This window comes from Peromyscus maniculatus, chromosome 4, assembly GCF_049852395.1.
Source record: "Peromyscus maniculatus bairdii isolate BWxNUB_F1_BW_parent chromosome 4, HU_Pman_BW_mat_3.1, whole genome shotgun sequence".
Lineage (NCBI taxonomy): Eukaryota > Metazoa > Chordata > Mammalia > Rodentia > Cricetidae > Peromyscus > Peromyscus maniculatus.
The window spans coordinates 130,630,633-130,643,719 of record NC_134855.1 but is presented as its reverse complement, the minus strand read 5'-3'; the positions used below and the strand labels follow the sequence as shown (position 1 = coordinate 130,643,719).

The 13,087-nt window shown below is 51.6% G+C and overlaps 1 protein-coding gene across 8 annotated transcripts in view; it reads left to right on the top strand.

The window, feature by feature from the left end:
• Positions 1-12,870, top strand: part of Bcl2l1 (BCL2 like 1) — a 53,795-nt gene extending 40,925 nt beyond the window's left edge. For all 8 annotated transcript variants that reach the window (XM_006985485.4, XM_016003945.3, XM_016003943.3 and 5 more), the window contains exon 3: positions 11,096-12,870. In XM_006985485.4, the coding sequence (XP_006985547.1) occupies positions 11,096-11,233 (138 nt within the window). In that variant the 3' untranslated portion in view covers positions 11,234-12,870. The remainder of the gene's footprint in view (positions 1-11,095) is intronic.
• The last annotated feature ends 217 nt before the right edge of the window (positions 12,871-13,087 follow it).

Below are 13,087 nucleotides of genomic sequence, written 5' to 3'. Positions count from 1 at the left end.
ATCATCCCAAAATGTTGCTTCTCACGATGCCCCTGAAAGAATCCAAGTAGTGCTCAGTTGCCCTAGTGCGTTACTTTCTTCCTCTTTCCAGTAGCCCCTGAAGAATCCCTGTGATGTGATTGCCTTCACTTTGTTTGTTTGTTTGAGGTTTATTCATTTTTATGTGTATGAGTGTTTTGCCTGTATGTATGTCTGTGCACCTTGGGGGTCAGAGGAAGGTGTTGGAGTTAGAGTCCCTGGAACTGGAGTTATGGATTGCTGGGAGCCACCATGTAGGTGCTAGGAACTGAGCCCGTGCCTCCTGCAAGAGCAAGTGCTCTTAACTGCTGGGCCATCTCCAGCCCCTCCTTCCCTTTCAGGTGGGGAAACACCAGACAGGAGAAGGGACTTAATCAAGCAGACTGTTGATGAAGCTGGGAAGAAAAGCCCACCCTGCCCTGTGTTGTTCTTCCCCAGCAGCCAGGACTAAGCACCCTCAGGACACAGGCTGGCCATGATTGTGGAGAAGGAGGCCGGAGAGGCTGCTTTGGACCCCAGTTGTCCCAGCACAGTGCAAAAGACATCTTTTTTATTGTCACATTTGTTTAGTTTGTTTTGTTTTGGTGGTGGTGGTTGTTTTGTTTTTTGTTTGTTTGTTTGTTTGTTTTGGGTTTTGGGTTTTGGTTTTTCGAGACAGGGTTTCTCTGTGTAGCTTTGCGCCTTTCCTGGAGCTCACTCTCTAGACCAGTCTGGCCTTGAACTCACAAAGATCTGCCTGCCTCTGCCTCCCGAGTGCTGGGATTAAAGGTGTGTGTCATCACTGCCTGGCTACATTTATTTATTTGGTGGGGTACATATGCCACAGCACATGTGTGGAAGTTGGTTCTCTCCTTCCACATGCAGGTTCTGGGTATCAAGAATAACACACCTGAGGGTTGTCAGATTCGGGCAGCAAGCACTTTACCTGCTGAACCACCATCTCACTGCCCCACAGAAAAAATGATTGTTTGATAGTTTGCTTGATTGTTTTGAGACAAGGTCTTACTATGTAGTCTTGGCTAGCCTGGAACTCACTATGTAGCCCAGGCTGCTCTCCAACTCAGGAATCACCTGCTTCTGTTTCTCAAGTGCTTCAACTAAAGGTGTGTGCTCACAGATGCCTTTTCTAGTACTTTCCCATAAGCTTCCCGTTTTTCTGCATGAACCTCTGAGGACTTGGCATCTGGAGAGTGCCAGGTTCCTGCCTCATTGCTTGATATTGCAAGGCCTTCTTTGAGTAGTGTCAAGAAAGATAGGAATAAAGAGGGAGACAACTGACTTTTATTCTTTCCAGCACCTTCTCTGGGCCAAGCACAAGCCTAGGCCCAGAAATCAGAACTCATGGGCTAATGGAGAAAGTAAGCAGATGGCTTCCTTGAAGATGTGCCTGTAAGCCTAAGAAGGGTAGGAGAAAGCTGGGCCCAAAGACCAGCGTGCCAAATAACCTGAGGCAGAACAGAATGTGGATATGAGGAGAGAAGCATCCTGGCCCTGGTTGAGGCTGAGGAAACCCCACTGGCCCTTGCAAGCCGTGGGAAGACCCAGACTCAAACTGTGCCTTGGCTAGTGGTGAGCACAGTAGTTGTATCTAACATTTCCTCCGAGTTCACTGTGTTTCATGATTTGCATGTGTTATGATGATGAATCCTTGTAGTAATCTGAATTGAGGTCACTTTTTAATCCCATTTCATGGATAAGGCCTAAAACTAAACATCTTAGTCTGCTTCTGCTTGCCAGACTTGCTGGCTGCCTGCACACTCTGTGCTCTGACAGCCCGGCGTGGTGGGAACTAAGTCAGCCCTGTCAGTACCCGGCTGCACCTCCAGTTCCCATGGGAAGAAACGCTCCGAGAGGAAACTGGCCAGGCCAAGGGAGGCTGGCAGAACTACTTCTACCCACAGTTGCCTTCCTTGGTATCTGGAACAGCAGAGAAGAGACCAGGTCTAAGACCAGCCTTGGATAGTAGAAGCACTTGCTCCCTGAAAGATGGTTTTCCAGTGGGGCTGCCCAAAAAGAAAGTGCTCTCTCCACGGAGTCTGCCGTGGAGTGACTGTAACCTCCTCTTGATATAGACCATCGACACAGGACAAGCTGTGTGACCAAGACAGTCCATCCTAAGTCCCCCGGGGAGTAGGTAGTGTTAGGGTCTGGTGGAAAGAGGATAGAAATGTTAGGACACCACTCTTGGCTGGAGCGGCGGTGTCTCAGCAGTCGCTCGCCGCTCTTGCAGAGGACCAGTGCTCTGTTCCCAGCACCCACACTGGGCAGCTCACAGCACCTGCAACTCCAGCTCTAGGGGATTCAACGCCTTTTTCTGGCCTTACCAGGCACTTGCAAGTGTGCATACATAGATGTGGGCATGTGTGCACCCACACACTCGTGCATGTACACACTCTTTCTTGACTCTTGAGTGTCCTGGCCTGGGACATTGGGAGAATAGAAACTGTTATCTTCTAGTTGACAGTGGATAGGAAGTCACCATGCTTGAAATGAGAGGGCTGAGGTGAGAAGAGAAGAGGCCTCATGGAGCGTGCTGCACTGCCCAGAGCAGTGAATTGCTGGGCTCTGGAACCAGGCTGCTAGATTTCAGCTGTATCTCAGATGTGTGAGATGACCTGGGGGAGACCGTGCTTTTTTAACTCTTGTGTTCTCATCTGTAACATACGTGTCCTTGTCTGTGACATGAAGAGTAAGAATAGCACTTGCTCTTCAGGATTTTGTTTGGTTTTACTGTTAGTGTTTTTTTTTTTTTTTTTTTTTTTTTTTGATTTTTCGAGACAGGGTTTCTTTGTGTAGCTTTGTGCCTTTCCTGGATCTCGCTCTGTAGACCAGGCTGGCCTCGAACTCACAAAGATCCACCTGCCTCTGCCTCCCGAGTGCTGGGATTAAAGGCGTGCGCCACCACCGCCCGGCCCTGTTAGTGTTTTTGAGCGTGTCCTATGTAGGCCTGGCTGGCTGGAGCTCACTATGTAGACCAGCCTGTCCTCAAACTCCTGGCAGTCCTGACTCCGCCTCCTGTGAGTGCTGGGGTACAACACGCCCTGCACTCCTGTTGGCTATTGTGAGAACTGGGCGATTTCCTACTGGCCTATGAATACTGGTTGTCATGTCACCCGCCCTCTGGGAGCAGGTGGTTGCAAACTCCACTGAGCAGTCTGCCCCAGAGAGTGTGCCTGTGATGCTCTCCGGGTGCCCAGTTGAGTGGCCTGCTTCAGAGCTGGGCAGATGGAAGGCCTCGCTGCTAGGCCGGATACTTCTCGATTCCCCAGCGAGGTGTTATCTCCTCCCTGCACAGTCGCTTCCTGTTCTGAGAAATGAGCACATCTGTCAGGCTTTGCTTCTTAGAACTAATGGTGGGGGAAGGGCAAGGAGAGGAGAGGCTGACAGATGACCAGCCGGTTAGAGGAAGATGTGAAAATGTCCCCAGAGATTCCCTGAAGCTCACGTGGCCTAGACCCTCAGCCAGGAAACCCTCAAAAGATCACCTTGCTTTACTGAGCATTTGCACCCCTAATCTCAACACTGCCCAGCATACCAGAGCTAACTGCTTCTGCTCCCACCCCACCCCCACTAGTCTGCCTGTCTAGGGTGCCCACTCTTCTCCAGATAGAGGAGAGCTCATTCCTCTCACATCACACAGGTCAACAGCTCCCCCAGGAAAGCCAAGGGAAGTGGATTCCAGCCACAAACCTCACTCCTTCCTAGCTGCTGCCTGCACTCCTGCCAAGAAAGAGATAAGGCCTCTGCGTGCCCTCACCCCACCCCCACCCCGCCTGATGCCTCCCAGGGATCTCCTAACAAGGCCTTGTTTGTCTACTCAGCTGGCATTTATCAGCTTCTCTCTGGGAGAAACTGAGGCTAGGAACAGAAGGTGACGCTACATGTGACTCACAACCTGTCCATACAGGGCCATGCCAAGGCCAGGGGAAGGCAGACTGCCACCGATTCTGGCACGGTGTCACTTCTAGGAGCCCCTTCCTCTTCTCCACCCACATCTTTCCTGAAATAACTGAACAGGAAGGAAGCAGTGGGCACAGGCCTGGTGCCTTTCCAAAGTCCCCCAGGAGGAAGGAAGCACCGTCTGGCACAGGAGCTTGCTCGTTCCTCCCTGAAGCTGACGGGATGGAAGGGTTTCACTTTCCCTGGTTTTCGTCACATCCTTTCCCTGGGGCACCTCTCAACTGGCTGGGTGGGACTCATTCATTTGGTTGATGCCTTTAGACCACCTTACTCTCTTTGAAGGGCCCAGAGCCTGGCCCTGGCCTAGAATGTGGGGTTTGCTGCCTGACACATTGGGCTTAAACTGCCTTACCCACTTTGACAAAGTCTCTTAATGGCTCTGAGCCACAATTTATTTGAGCTCAGAATGCAGACCTCCTTCCTTCACAGAGGTACACGAGCATGATCCATTATCTGAGCAGGAGAAGGTCTGTTCTTTGGAAATTGAGCAGAAGAGCCCAGCCTAACTGTTGCTACAGATCTGTAGGCCTCAAGCAGGCAGCAGTGGTACCCGGTGACAGCATGAGGAGACAGCTGATGAGCTGACCCGTAGAAAGGGCAAATCAGAGCACTCCACAAGGTGGCCGTGGAAGAAAGTCCCAGCTACTGCCACTGCCAGTGCTGGTGAGGTCAGGCTTTCTTGGGGTAGATATCGCAGACACTGAGATGGCAAGAATGGGACACCAGAAAGAATAAGAATCCCAAACCCAGCCGGGTGGCAGTGGTGACGCCTTTAATCCCAGCACTCAGGAGGCAGAGCCAGATGCATCTCTGTGAGTTTGAGGCCAGCCTGGTCTACAGAGCGAGATCCAGGATAGGCACCAAAACTACACAGAGAAACCCTGTCTAGAAAAACAAACAAACAAAAAATCCCAAACCCCTTACTGCTTAGATAGGGATCTTGAGTGGCCCAGAGTCTCTACATTAACATTTGTAAAACAGGGTTAGTAAGAAGTGTTCATTCATTCATCTACAGTAGGGTCCTTTAGAACACCTATTCTATTCCAGATGCAGTGCCAGGCTCTCGAGATAATGGGAGAAACAGGTGGGGAAGACAGGGCAGAGAATCATCTTTCAAGTGAATGGGAGCATAAATGGATTAGGAAATATGCTCTACTGGAAGAAAGTGCTTTAGTCAGCCTGGCACATATCCAAAAAGGGGCCAGAACTGGTGGCACAGGTCACCTTGACTTCTTGAGTGTTGTAGTTGGTTGTGGAGGGGTTGACTCATTCAGTTAGCTGCCTCTGGGCAGAGATCTGTCTAAAGTCGATCTACGCCTGATTAGGTGAGCTAGGTTTCAGGTCTGGCTTAGGCTTGGTCTTGCTTGCACTGAACCCCAAGACTGTTAGGGGAGACCAGATCATAGACAGAGGCTTCCCTTTTTCCTCCATCCTGCCACGATCTTTGTACCGTTAGAACCTCTTGTGAGATGTGATTTTTTTTTTTTAAATTGGTGCTAGGCATAAGATCCAAGACATCAAGTACGCTAGGCAAGAGTGCTCTGTGACTGAGCAACACCCAAGGCCCTGGGAGCATGATCTTTTGCACCTAAGGTATTTTAATCCTTCCATGGCTGCCACTGGCTCATCATTGAGACCTCTTCAGCCTAAACCTCACTTCCTCAGAGACTTTACTAACAAGTATACCCACACCAGGTACTCTCACTTCTTGTCTTCAAAGCCCTGTCATCTATGGAGTTATCTTACTGTTTTTGTGAGACTTTCTCTCCTTGGGTGTTTTTCTTTTTTCTTTTTTATATTATTTTATGTGTATGGGTGTTTTGCTTGAATATATGTTTCTGCACCACATGCATGTAGTACCAACAGAGGTCAGAAGAGAGCATTAGATCCTCTGGAACTAGAGTTACCTTACCTTACATACATGGTTGTGAACTACCATGTGGCTGCTAGGAATCAAACCCATGTCCTTTGGAAGGACAGCCAGTGCTCTTAACCCCTAAGCCATCTCTCCAGCCCCTCCAACCCTTGCCTCTCCACCTCCCTTTTCTTTCAAACTTTCCCTCAAGAATCTCTCTAGAAACTGGGTGGTGGTGCTGCATGCTTTTAATCCCAGCACTCGGGGTAGGGGGTGGGGGGCAGAGCCAGATGGGTCTCTGTGAGTTCGAGGCTAGCCTGGTCTACAGAGTGAGTTCCAGGACAGGCACCAAAGCACCAAAACTACATAGAGAAACCGAGAGAGAGAGAGAGAGAGAGAGAGAGAGAGAGAGAGAGAGAGAGGGAGGGAGGGAGGGAGGGAGGGAGGGAGGGAGGGAGGGAGGGAGGGAGGGAGGGAGGGAGGGAGGGAGGGAGGGAGGGAGGGAGGGAGGGAGGGAGGGAGGGAGGGGGGAGAGAGAGAGAGAGAAAGAAGAATCTCTAGACATTTTTGTGCTACCTATGAAATTGGAACACCATAGTGAAACACTTTTTTGTTTGTTTGTTTGTTGTTTTGTTTTGTTTTCTGGAGCTGAGGACCGAACCCAGGGCCTTGCACTTGCTAGGCAAGCGCTCTACCACTGAGCTAAATCCCCAATCCAAAACACTGTTTTTATGCATTATAGATAACCACAAACAATTGGAGTATCTTAAGAATTTTTCACAGTACCTCTTTGGAGGTAATCTCACTACTGCTAAGAATGTACTAGAACATAAAACATTTCCTGGAAGCCCTGTTCACTGCCTATCTCCAGTGAAGAATGGTATGTGGTTCGTGAGCATTGGTGATGTGATTGAGAGTGCAGAGACCCTGGAGCACAAAAGAGATGTTCATTGCAGAGTTGGGGAGGGGAACAGGGAAGAGGGGACTCCACAGTGGTCTCGTGGGTGGGTTGAGGAAGAAAGGCGTGAGGAGGAGTGAAGCCTGTAGCATGTGAATCCCCTCGATGTGCGTGGCCGTGACTGCTGGAAGCCCGCCCGGCAGTGTGGGAGGGAAACGCCTTTAAAGGGGTCCTAGACTGGACTTCTGGGGTGAGAGCTGGGAGAACTGGAGTCTTGGTCTAGGCTCTGCTTCAAAGCAGCTGTGGGTTGACGCTCCAACCTTACTTACCTGCTCGGATAGGAGTTCATGACTGTTGTGGAGGGCACTAGCCATTGTGTCCCCAGCTACCCTAAAACCTGCACGTGCATCTCCAAGGAGCAGTCAATTCCAAAAGGAGACTTCTGTCACTTAACTCGACCCTCAGGCCTGGGTTTCCTGGGAGCAGCCGTGACTTCAGTCCCCTACCTGCTATGTAGTAAAACCAGTGGGCGCCCTGAGGAGCAGTGAGGGCTTATCTCTGCTTTTCCAGACCTGGGAGCTCAGCAGTCCTGTTTATTTACCCAGAGCAGCCGCCCGCTGAGAAAATGGCTGTTTGTTTCCAAGTGTGTCGTGTGAACCATGGGCTAAATATACCCACACCACAGCCTCTCCAGCCCCCGCCTGGGAACAGCACGCCCCATTCTGCTCAGCTCCCTGCAAAAGCCATTGCCAGAATCCACGCCCTTGAAAGCCCTGCTCCCCCACCCCAGGAGAAGGAGCTCTGAGCAAGATCACCCTGGCCAAGAATGCAGCCTAGGAACAGAGACAGGAGTGGTCAGTGCCTTGTGTTCTGTGTCCCCTCCACCCTGGAATGACTGTTCCTGGACAGTGAACGCTTTGTGCCCTTGTGGGGACAGGGCCTGTTTACTACAGCCCAGCCCCAGAGCCAAAATTTCCTGTGGCTATCAGCCCTCTACTTCAGGAAAGTTCCAGTGTAGAAGGCTCTCTAATTTGGTGACCACCCCATTATCCCTGGTTCCTTGTGGGACATTTGGCACCTTGAGATAACTGAGACTTCTCTAGCTGTGGCATTTTTTCTCCTGTTCTTCCCACAGCACAGGATTCTCATCTTTATTTTGCTTTACCTGGGCCTTTTACTGGCTGGCCTCAAACTCCCTATATATCTGAGGATGACCTTCTTGATCTTCTGATCAACTTCTGATCTTCTTGCCTCCATCTCCCTCATGCTGGGGTTGTAGCGTGCACCACCATACCAGTTTTCTGGGTACCGAGGGCCCAAGGCTTCATGCGTGCTAGCCTGACACCCTTCCAACTTCGCTAGCCTCAGTCTTCCTAACAGTTTTCTTTTCTGCCAAGATGCGCAGAGGCTGGCCAGGATGGATGAGACAGGAAGACCCACCCAAGCACTGCTTTCTCCTGCCCAGGTCCTGGGCTCCCCTCAGCTCCACTGTCACAGTTCCCTTGCCCCCAAGCCCCATGGCACGGCAATACAACAGGTTTCCCCTACCAACAGGTGGAAACTGAACAGCGGTCCCTCGGATTTGCTAAAGATGGACCTCATACATGCCACGTGCTCTCTAGACCCAACAGCCACTGTCCTGCGCTCTGTCTGATGACTCTGCTACCTGTTAATTAACTTGTTCCATGCCTTAAGCCTCACCTACTTCTGAGGGCCTGAAGAGAAGAAAGAACAGTACCTGGAACTTATTTTACTGTGTGCAGTATATCTGTTCTCTCTGTATGGAGTCTTGTGTTGCTTAACTTCCCAGGGAAGAACTCAGAAATGTGTTGTGTATCAGCGTGTACTTAACAAAGCGGGAAGAGAATATGATGCAATGCCGAACTTGCCCATCCTTGAGCAGGGCACTCAAAAATAACAGTGACAAAAGTTGTTACCACTACCGCATACTGCACATGGCACAGAACTGTGTGTTCCGTTTGTTTGTCTGTCTGTCTGTCTGGTTTTGGTTTTTTGATTTTTTGAGACAGGGTCTCGCTAAGTGGATCAGGCTGGTCTCAAACTCGTAGAGATCCTCCTGCCTCTACCTCTTAATACTGGAGTAAAGGTGTGTGCCCAGCTGTGCCTCATTGCTGTGCTTCACTGTTAGGTGACTAGCAGCCCAGGTAGGCTTGTTTTCACCAATGTCACAAACACATGAGGAAAACATCTCATTAAAAGAGCTAAAACCTTACAGGCTCTGTTTTAATGTTACAGGTCTGTGTGCACATGCACAAATGTGTTGTGTATGTGTGTGAAACATTGTTATGCAACACATGACAGTTTATAGAGCATCAGCTCTGTGCCAGACCCTATTCTGAGCACAAGACAGGATCTCAGCCCTTGACTAAACAGATCTAGTACAGAAGGCAAATCACAGCAAAACATAGTGTACCGTGTGGTCATGAGAAGCTGAGATGGGGTGGCCACCCATAACCTCAGTGTTCCCAATACCCAAGAGGCTGAGGCAGGAGGATTGAGAATTCAAGGCTAGCTCCTGTCTCTGGAAAAAGGGGTGGAGGAGGAGAGGAGAGGAGAAAGAAGATAGTATGCTGAGAAAAAGACGTACAGCAAGGTTGGGGTGGACACTGCCCTAGACAGTGTGGTCAGACGGATCCACAGAGACCATATGGCCAGCGTAGGGGTAAGAGAGACTCTGGACTACAGCTGTGGGGAGGAAAGCAGACTTCTCTGATGTGAGGAAGCCTTGGGAAAATGAGAGTTGAGGCACTGTGGTTGGAAAGGATTTTCCCATCTGCCTGCTGCTTCCGATTCTTTGCCCTAAGTGGATAGGGAGCTCTGTCCTAGGGCTCATGGCTCACTGCTGCCTGCCCAACAGCATCATAAATACTGATCTTTACAGGTCAGTCTGCTCAGAGCCTGTGCCATTCTGCTGCTAGGTAGCAGGGATGCATAGATGCTCTGCTAAGTACAGGGGAAGCTGCTAGAGCAGAGGACTGCATGCAGCGGCAGTAATCTGGTCAGTGGTTTTAAGCAGTCTTCTCGCAAAGCATGGCCTTGAAGGTGTGTGGTAGTGGTGAGGGCTGGCAGTAGATAAGAAAAAGACCAGGCTGCATCCCGAGTGAGCGCACTGGGAGGTGGGGCCCAGAGCCACCTGGGACCAGATGGAGACATTATCATTCTACAGAACACATCAAACACTATTTCTAGGGGCCAAGCACCAAGTTTGGATTCTGGTTCTATCAGTGTCCAAGTAGGGGTGACCTTAGTTGGGTCCCTTGCCTTCCAGAGTCCCAGCTGCCTGGTCTAAACGTGAGGAAGAGACGGCCTGTGGTAGTCTGCTGGATGCAAGGCTATGACCTCCATGTGCTGGCTTGTCCCACTGACTCATGTGCCCCCCCCATGACTAAGCGCCATGGCAGAAAGCTGTTGCTTACCTCCTCCTGGGCCCAGACTGACAGCCCTGGGATAGGGACAGGAATGGACTCCCCCGTGTCCATGTTAAGTGTTCTGCTCTGTTGTTCCCAGCTACCAGCCAGCGATGGCTGAGGCCCCTCTACAGGGAGAAGGATCCTTGGTCTGAAAGTTCCAAGACCACTAGCTGAGTGCCCCAGTAGAACTGCTCTGAGAACCTCCCTTCCCTGACAAGCCAGAGCCTGGCATTCCTCTTGGCTTCCACAGTCTCTAGGGTTGTGTGATAACGCCCATCTACCTCATCCCACCTCCTGCGCTCCCCTTTCTCCTAGTAGTCTGTCTGGTGTTCCCTCCAAGCTGTCTGTTGCTTATTTATTTGTTTGATTGATTGATTTTTCGAGACAGGGTTTCTCTGTGTATCCCTGGCTGTCTCTGGAACTCACAGAGACCCGTTTGCCTCTGCCTTCCAAGTGCCCCACCACTGTCCGTCCTTTACTGTTACTGGTTGGTTGGTTGGTTGGTTGGTTGGTTGGTTGGTTGGTTGGTTGGTTGGCTGGTTGGTTGGTTGGTTGGTTGGATGGTTGGTTGGTTGGTTGGATGGTTGGATGGTTGGTTGCTTGGTTGCTTGGTTGCTTGGTTGGATGGTTGCTTGGTTGGTTGCTTGGTTGGTTGCTTGGTTGGTTGCTTGGTTGGTTGCTTGATTGGTTTTGTCTGTTGCCTCTTGAAGCAACACCCATGCCCTCTGTACCTGTGTTCTCAGCAGTGAATTAGGCTGGCCTTCCCCAGCTGGGGCTCAGAAGGGCAGCCATTGACCTTTCTCTGGCCATGGTGGGCACTAATGCTGTGGCCTTCGAACTCACCAAGGCCATTGTTTGCAGGCGGCCCTTTCTCCTACCCCATTCTGTGCACGGATTCACACAGTGTCTACCTTTCCTTCTCTGCCCCTACAGGACACTTTTGTGGAACTCTACGGGAACAACGCAGCCGCTGAGAGCCGAAAAGGCCAGGAGCGCTTCAACCGCTGGTTCCTGACGGGCATGACCGTGGCTGGTGTGGTTCTGCTGGGCTCACTCTTCAGTCGGAAGTGACCAGACACTGACCACCCACTCACCTCTCGCCTCCCACCCTGTCTCCACCACAACTCTCTCTTCAGCCACCATTGCTACCAGGAGAACCACTACATGCAACTCACGCCCTCCCCCCATCACAGGGTTGGGCCTAGACAAAGTCCCTTTGCAGTTAGCTTTCTAGAACCTACCACGCTTCTGTGAGAGCCACCTTCCCCCCACATCTCAGTTCACTTGGCCTCAAAATTCACAAGATTCTCCCCCAAAACAGCCCCTTGGAGGCTGGCAGGAGTGGGAAGGGATGTGCTAGAGAGAGGAGAGGAGCCTGCCTGGCTGGTGGGAACCCCTATTACCCCTGAGCCTCCTGGGAATGCTTTCCTGGCAGGGAACCGGAAAGCTTCCTAACCCTTTTCCCCAGAAAGAGACTAGATTGCCTTGGTTTTGATGTGTGTGGCCTCAGAATTGATCGTTTCCCACCCCACTGTGTTCCTGACCCCCGTCTTCCCTTCTCCACCCCCAAGAGCCATTGAGAAGCCCTTTTATTTTTTGTTTTTTGGTTTTCTCAAGACAGGGTTTCTCTGTGTAGATTTGGAGCCTGTCCTGGAACTAGCTCTGTAGACCATGCTGGCCTCGAACTCACGGAGATCCGCCTGCCTCTGCCTCCCGAGTGCTGGGATTAAAGGCGTGTACCAGTATCACCCAGCAAGAGGCCCCTTTTGACTAGTTAGAAATTCAGGCTGCTTGGGATAAAGGGGCAAGTACCAGACCTCCTCCTGGTCTGAATGTTCTCCTGAGGCCGCTGGCTAAAGGCCAGCCCCACCCGGGAGGAGGGCCTTAGTAGCAGAAAGTCCTCCATCCTAGGGCTAGCGTGGCTCTCAAAGCTTAGCAGCACCCTAGACCCTTCACCCTCCCTTGGCTCTCGGGACCATGACTGAGGGACCAACTGGGCCCAAGATGGGTGCCCCAAAGCTGTTAATGACTTCAGCTGCCTCACTTCCTGCAGGATCAGCCTGTGGCATCTTTGCCTTGGGTGCTGACCACAGGGTCCAGGGACACTGGCCTCAGCCCAGAAGTGAAGGGGAGCTGTACAGAGAGCTGTGGGAGCCCCAGGGGCTTCCCTACCTCAGGCAGGAAGAGCAAGAAGGAGAGCCTGGCGCACAGGCGAGGAGGATTGCAAAGGCCTGTCCTACCCAGTCTTTGTGCCCTGCCCCCACCCAGCCTGGGCAGCAGGGCTGCCAAGGTCAGAGTGGCTTGGCCAGGAGCCCTTCAGGCCTCTCCTCTGCTCCACCCTTGGCCTGTCTCATCCCTGGGGGTCCCAGCTCAGCTTTGGCTACCCCGGGCGGGCTCTCTGCTGTACATATTCAAGACTAGTTTTTATTCCTCGTGAAGATGATATACTATTTTTGTTAAGCGTGTCTGTATTTATGTGTGAGGGGCTGCTGGCTTGCTGTGCGCGTGCACGTGGAGAGCTGGTGCCCAGAGACTGACAGCCTGACGCTCCCTCCTCGCCCTTGCCTGGGGAAGCCCACCGGGGGTCCTGGCTTCTGAGGGGCACCTGTCCCTCCCCTCCCCTCCCCCTACACTTGTTCCAGCTCTTTGAAATAGTTTGTGTGAAGGTGAAAGTGCAGTTCAGTGATAAACGGTGTCGACTCTGTGAACCAGTCTTGGCTCTGTGCCTCTCGGGTAAGGGAAAACTGGTGGGTTCTGGCTCTGCCGCCCTGGGGATGGGGTGGCTCACCAATTCCTTCCGTCCCAAAGTTCTGTTCTTCACATTTCTGTACATTCACGAGAGTAGGGGTGTGAGCTGAGCACCTGCTGGTCCTGTGTGTGAACATGACCAAGTCCTCCCCATGGGGAGCCCGGCAGTCACATGGT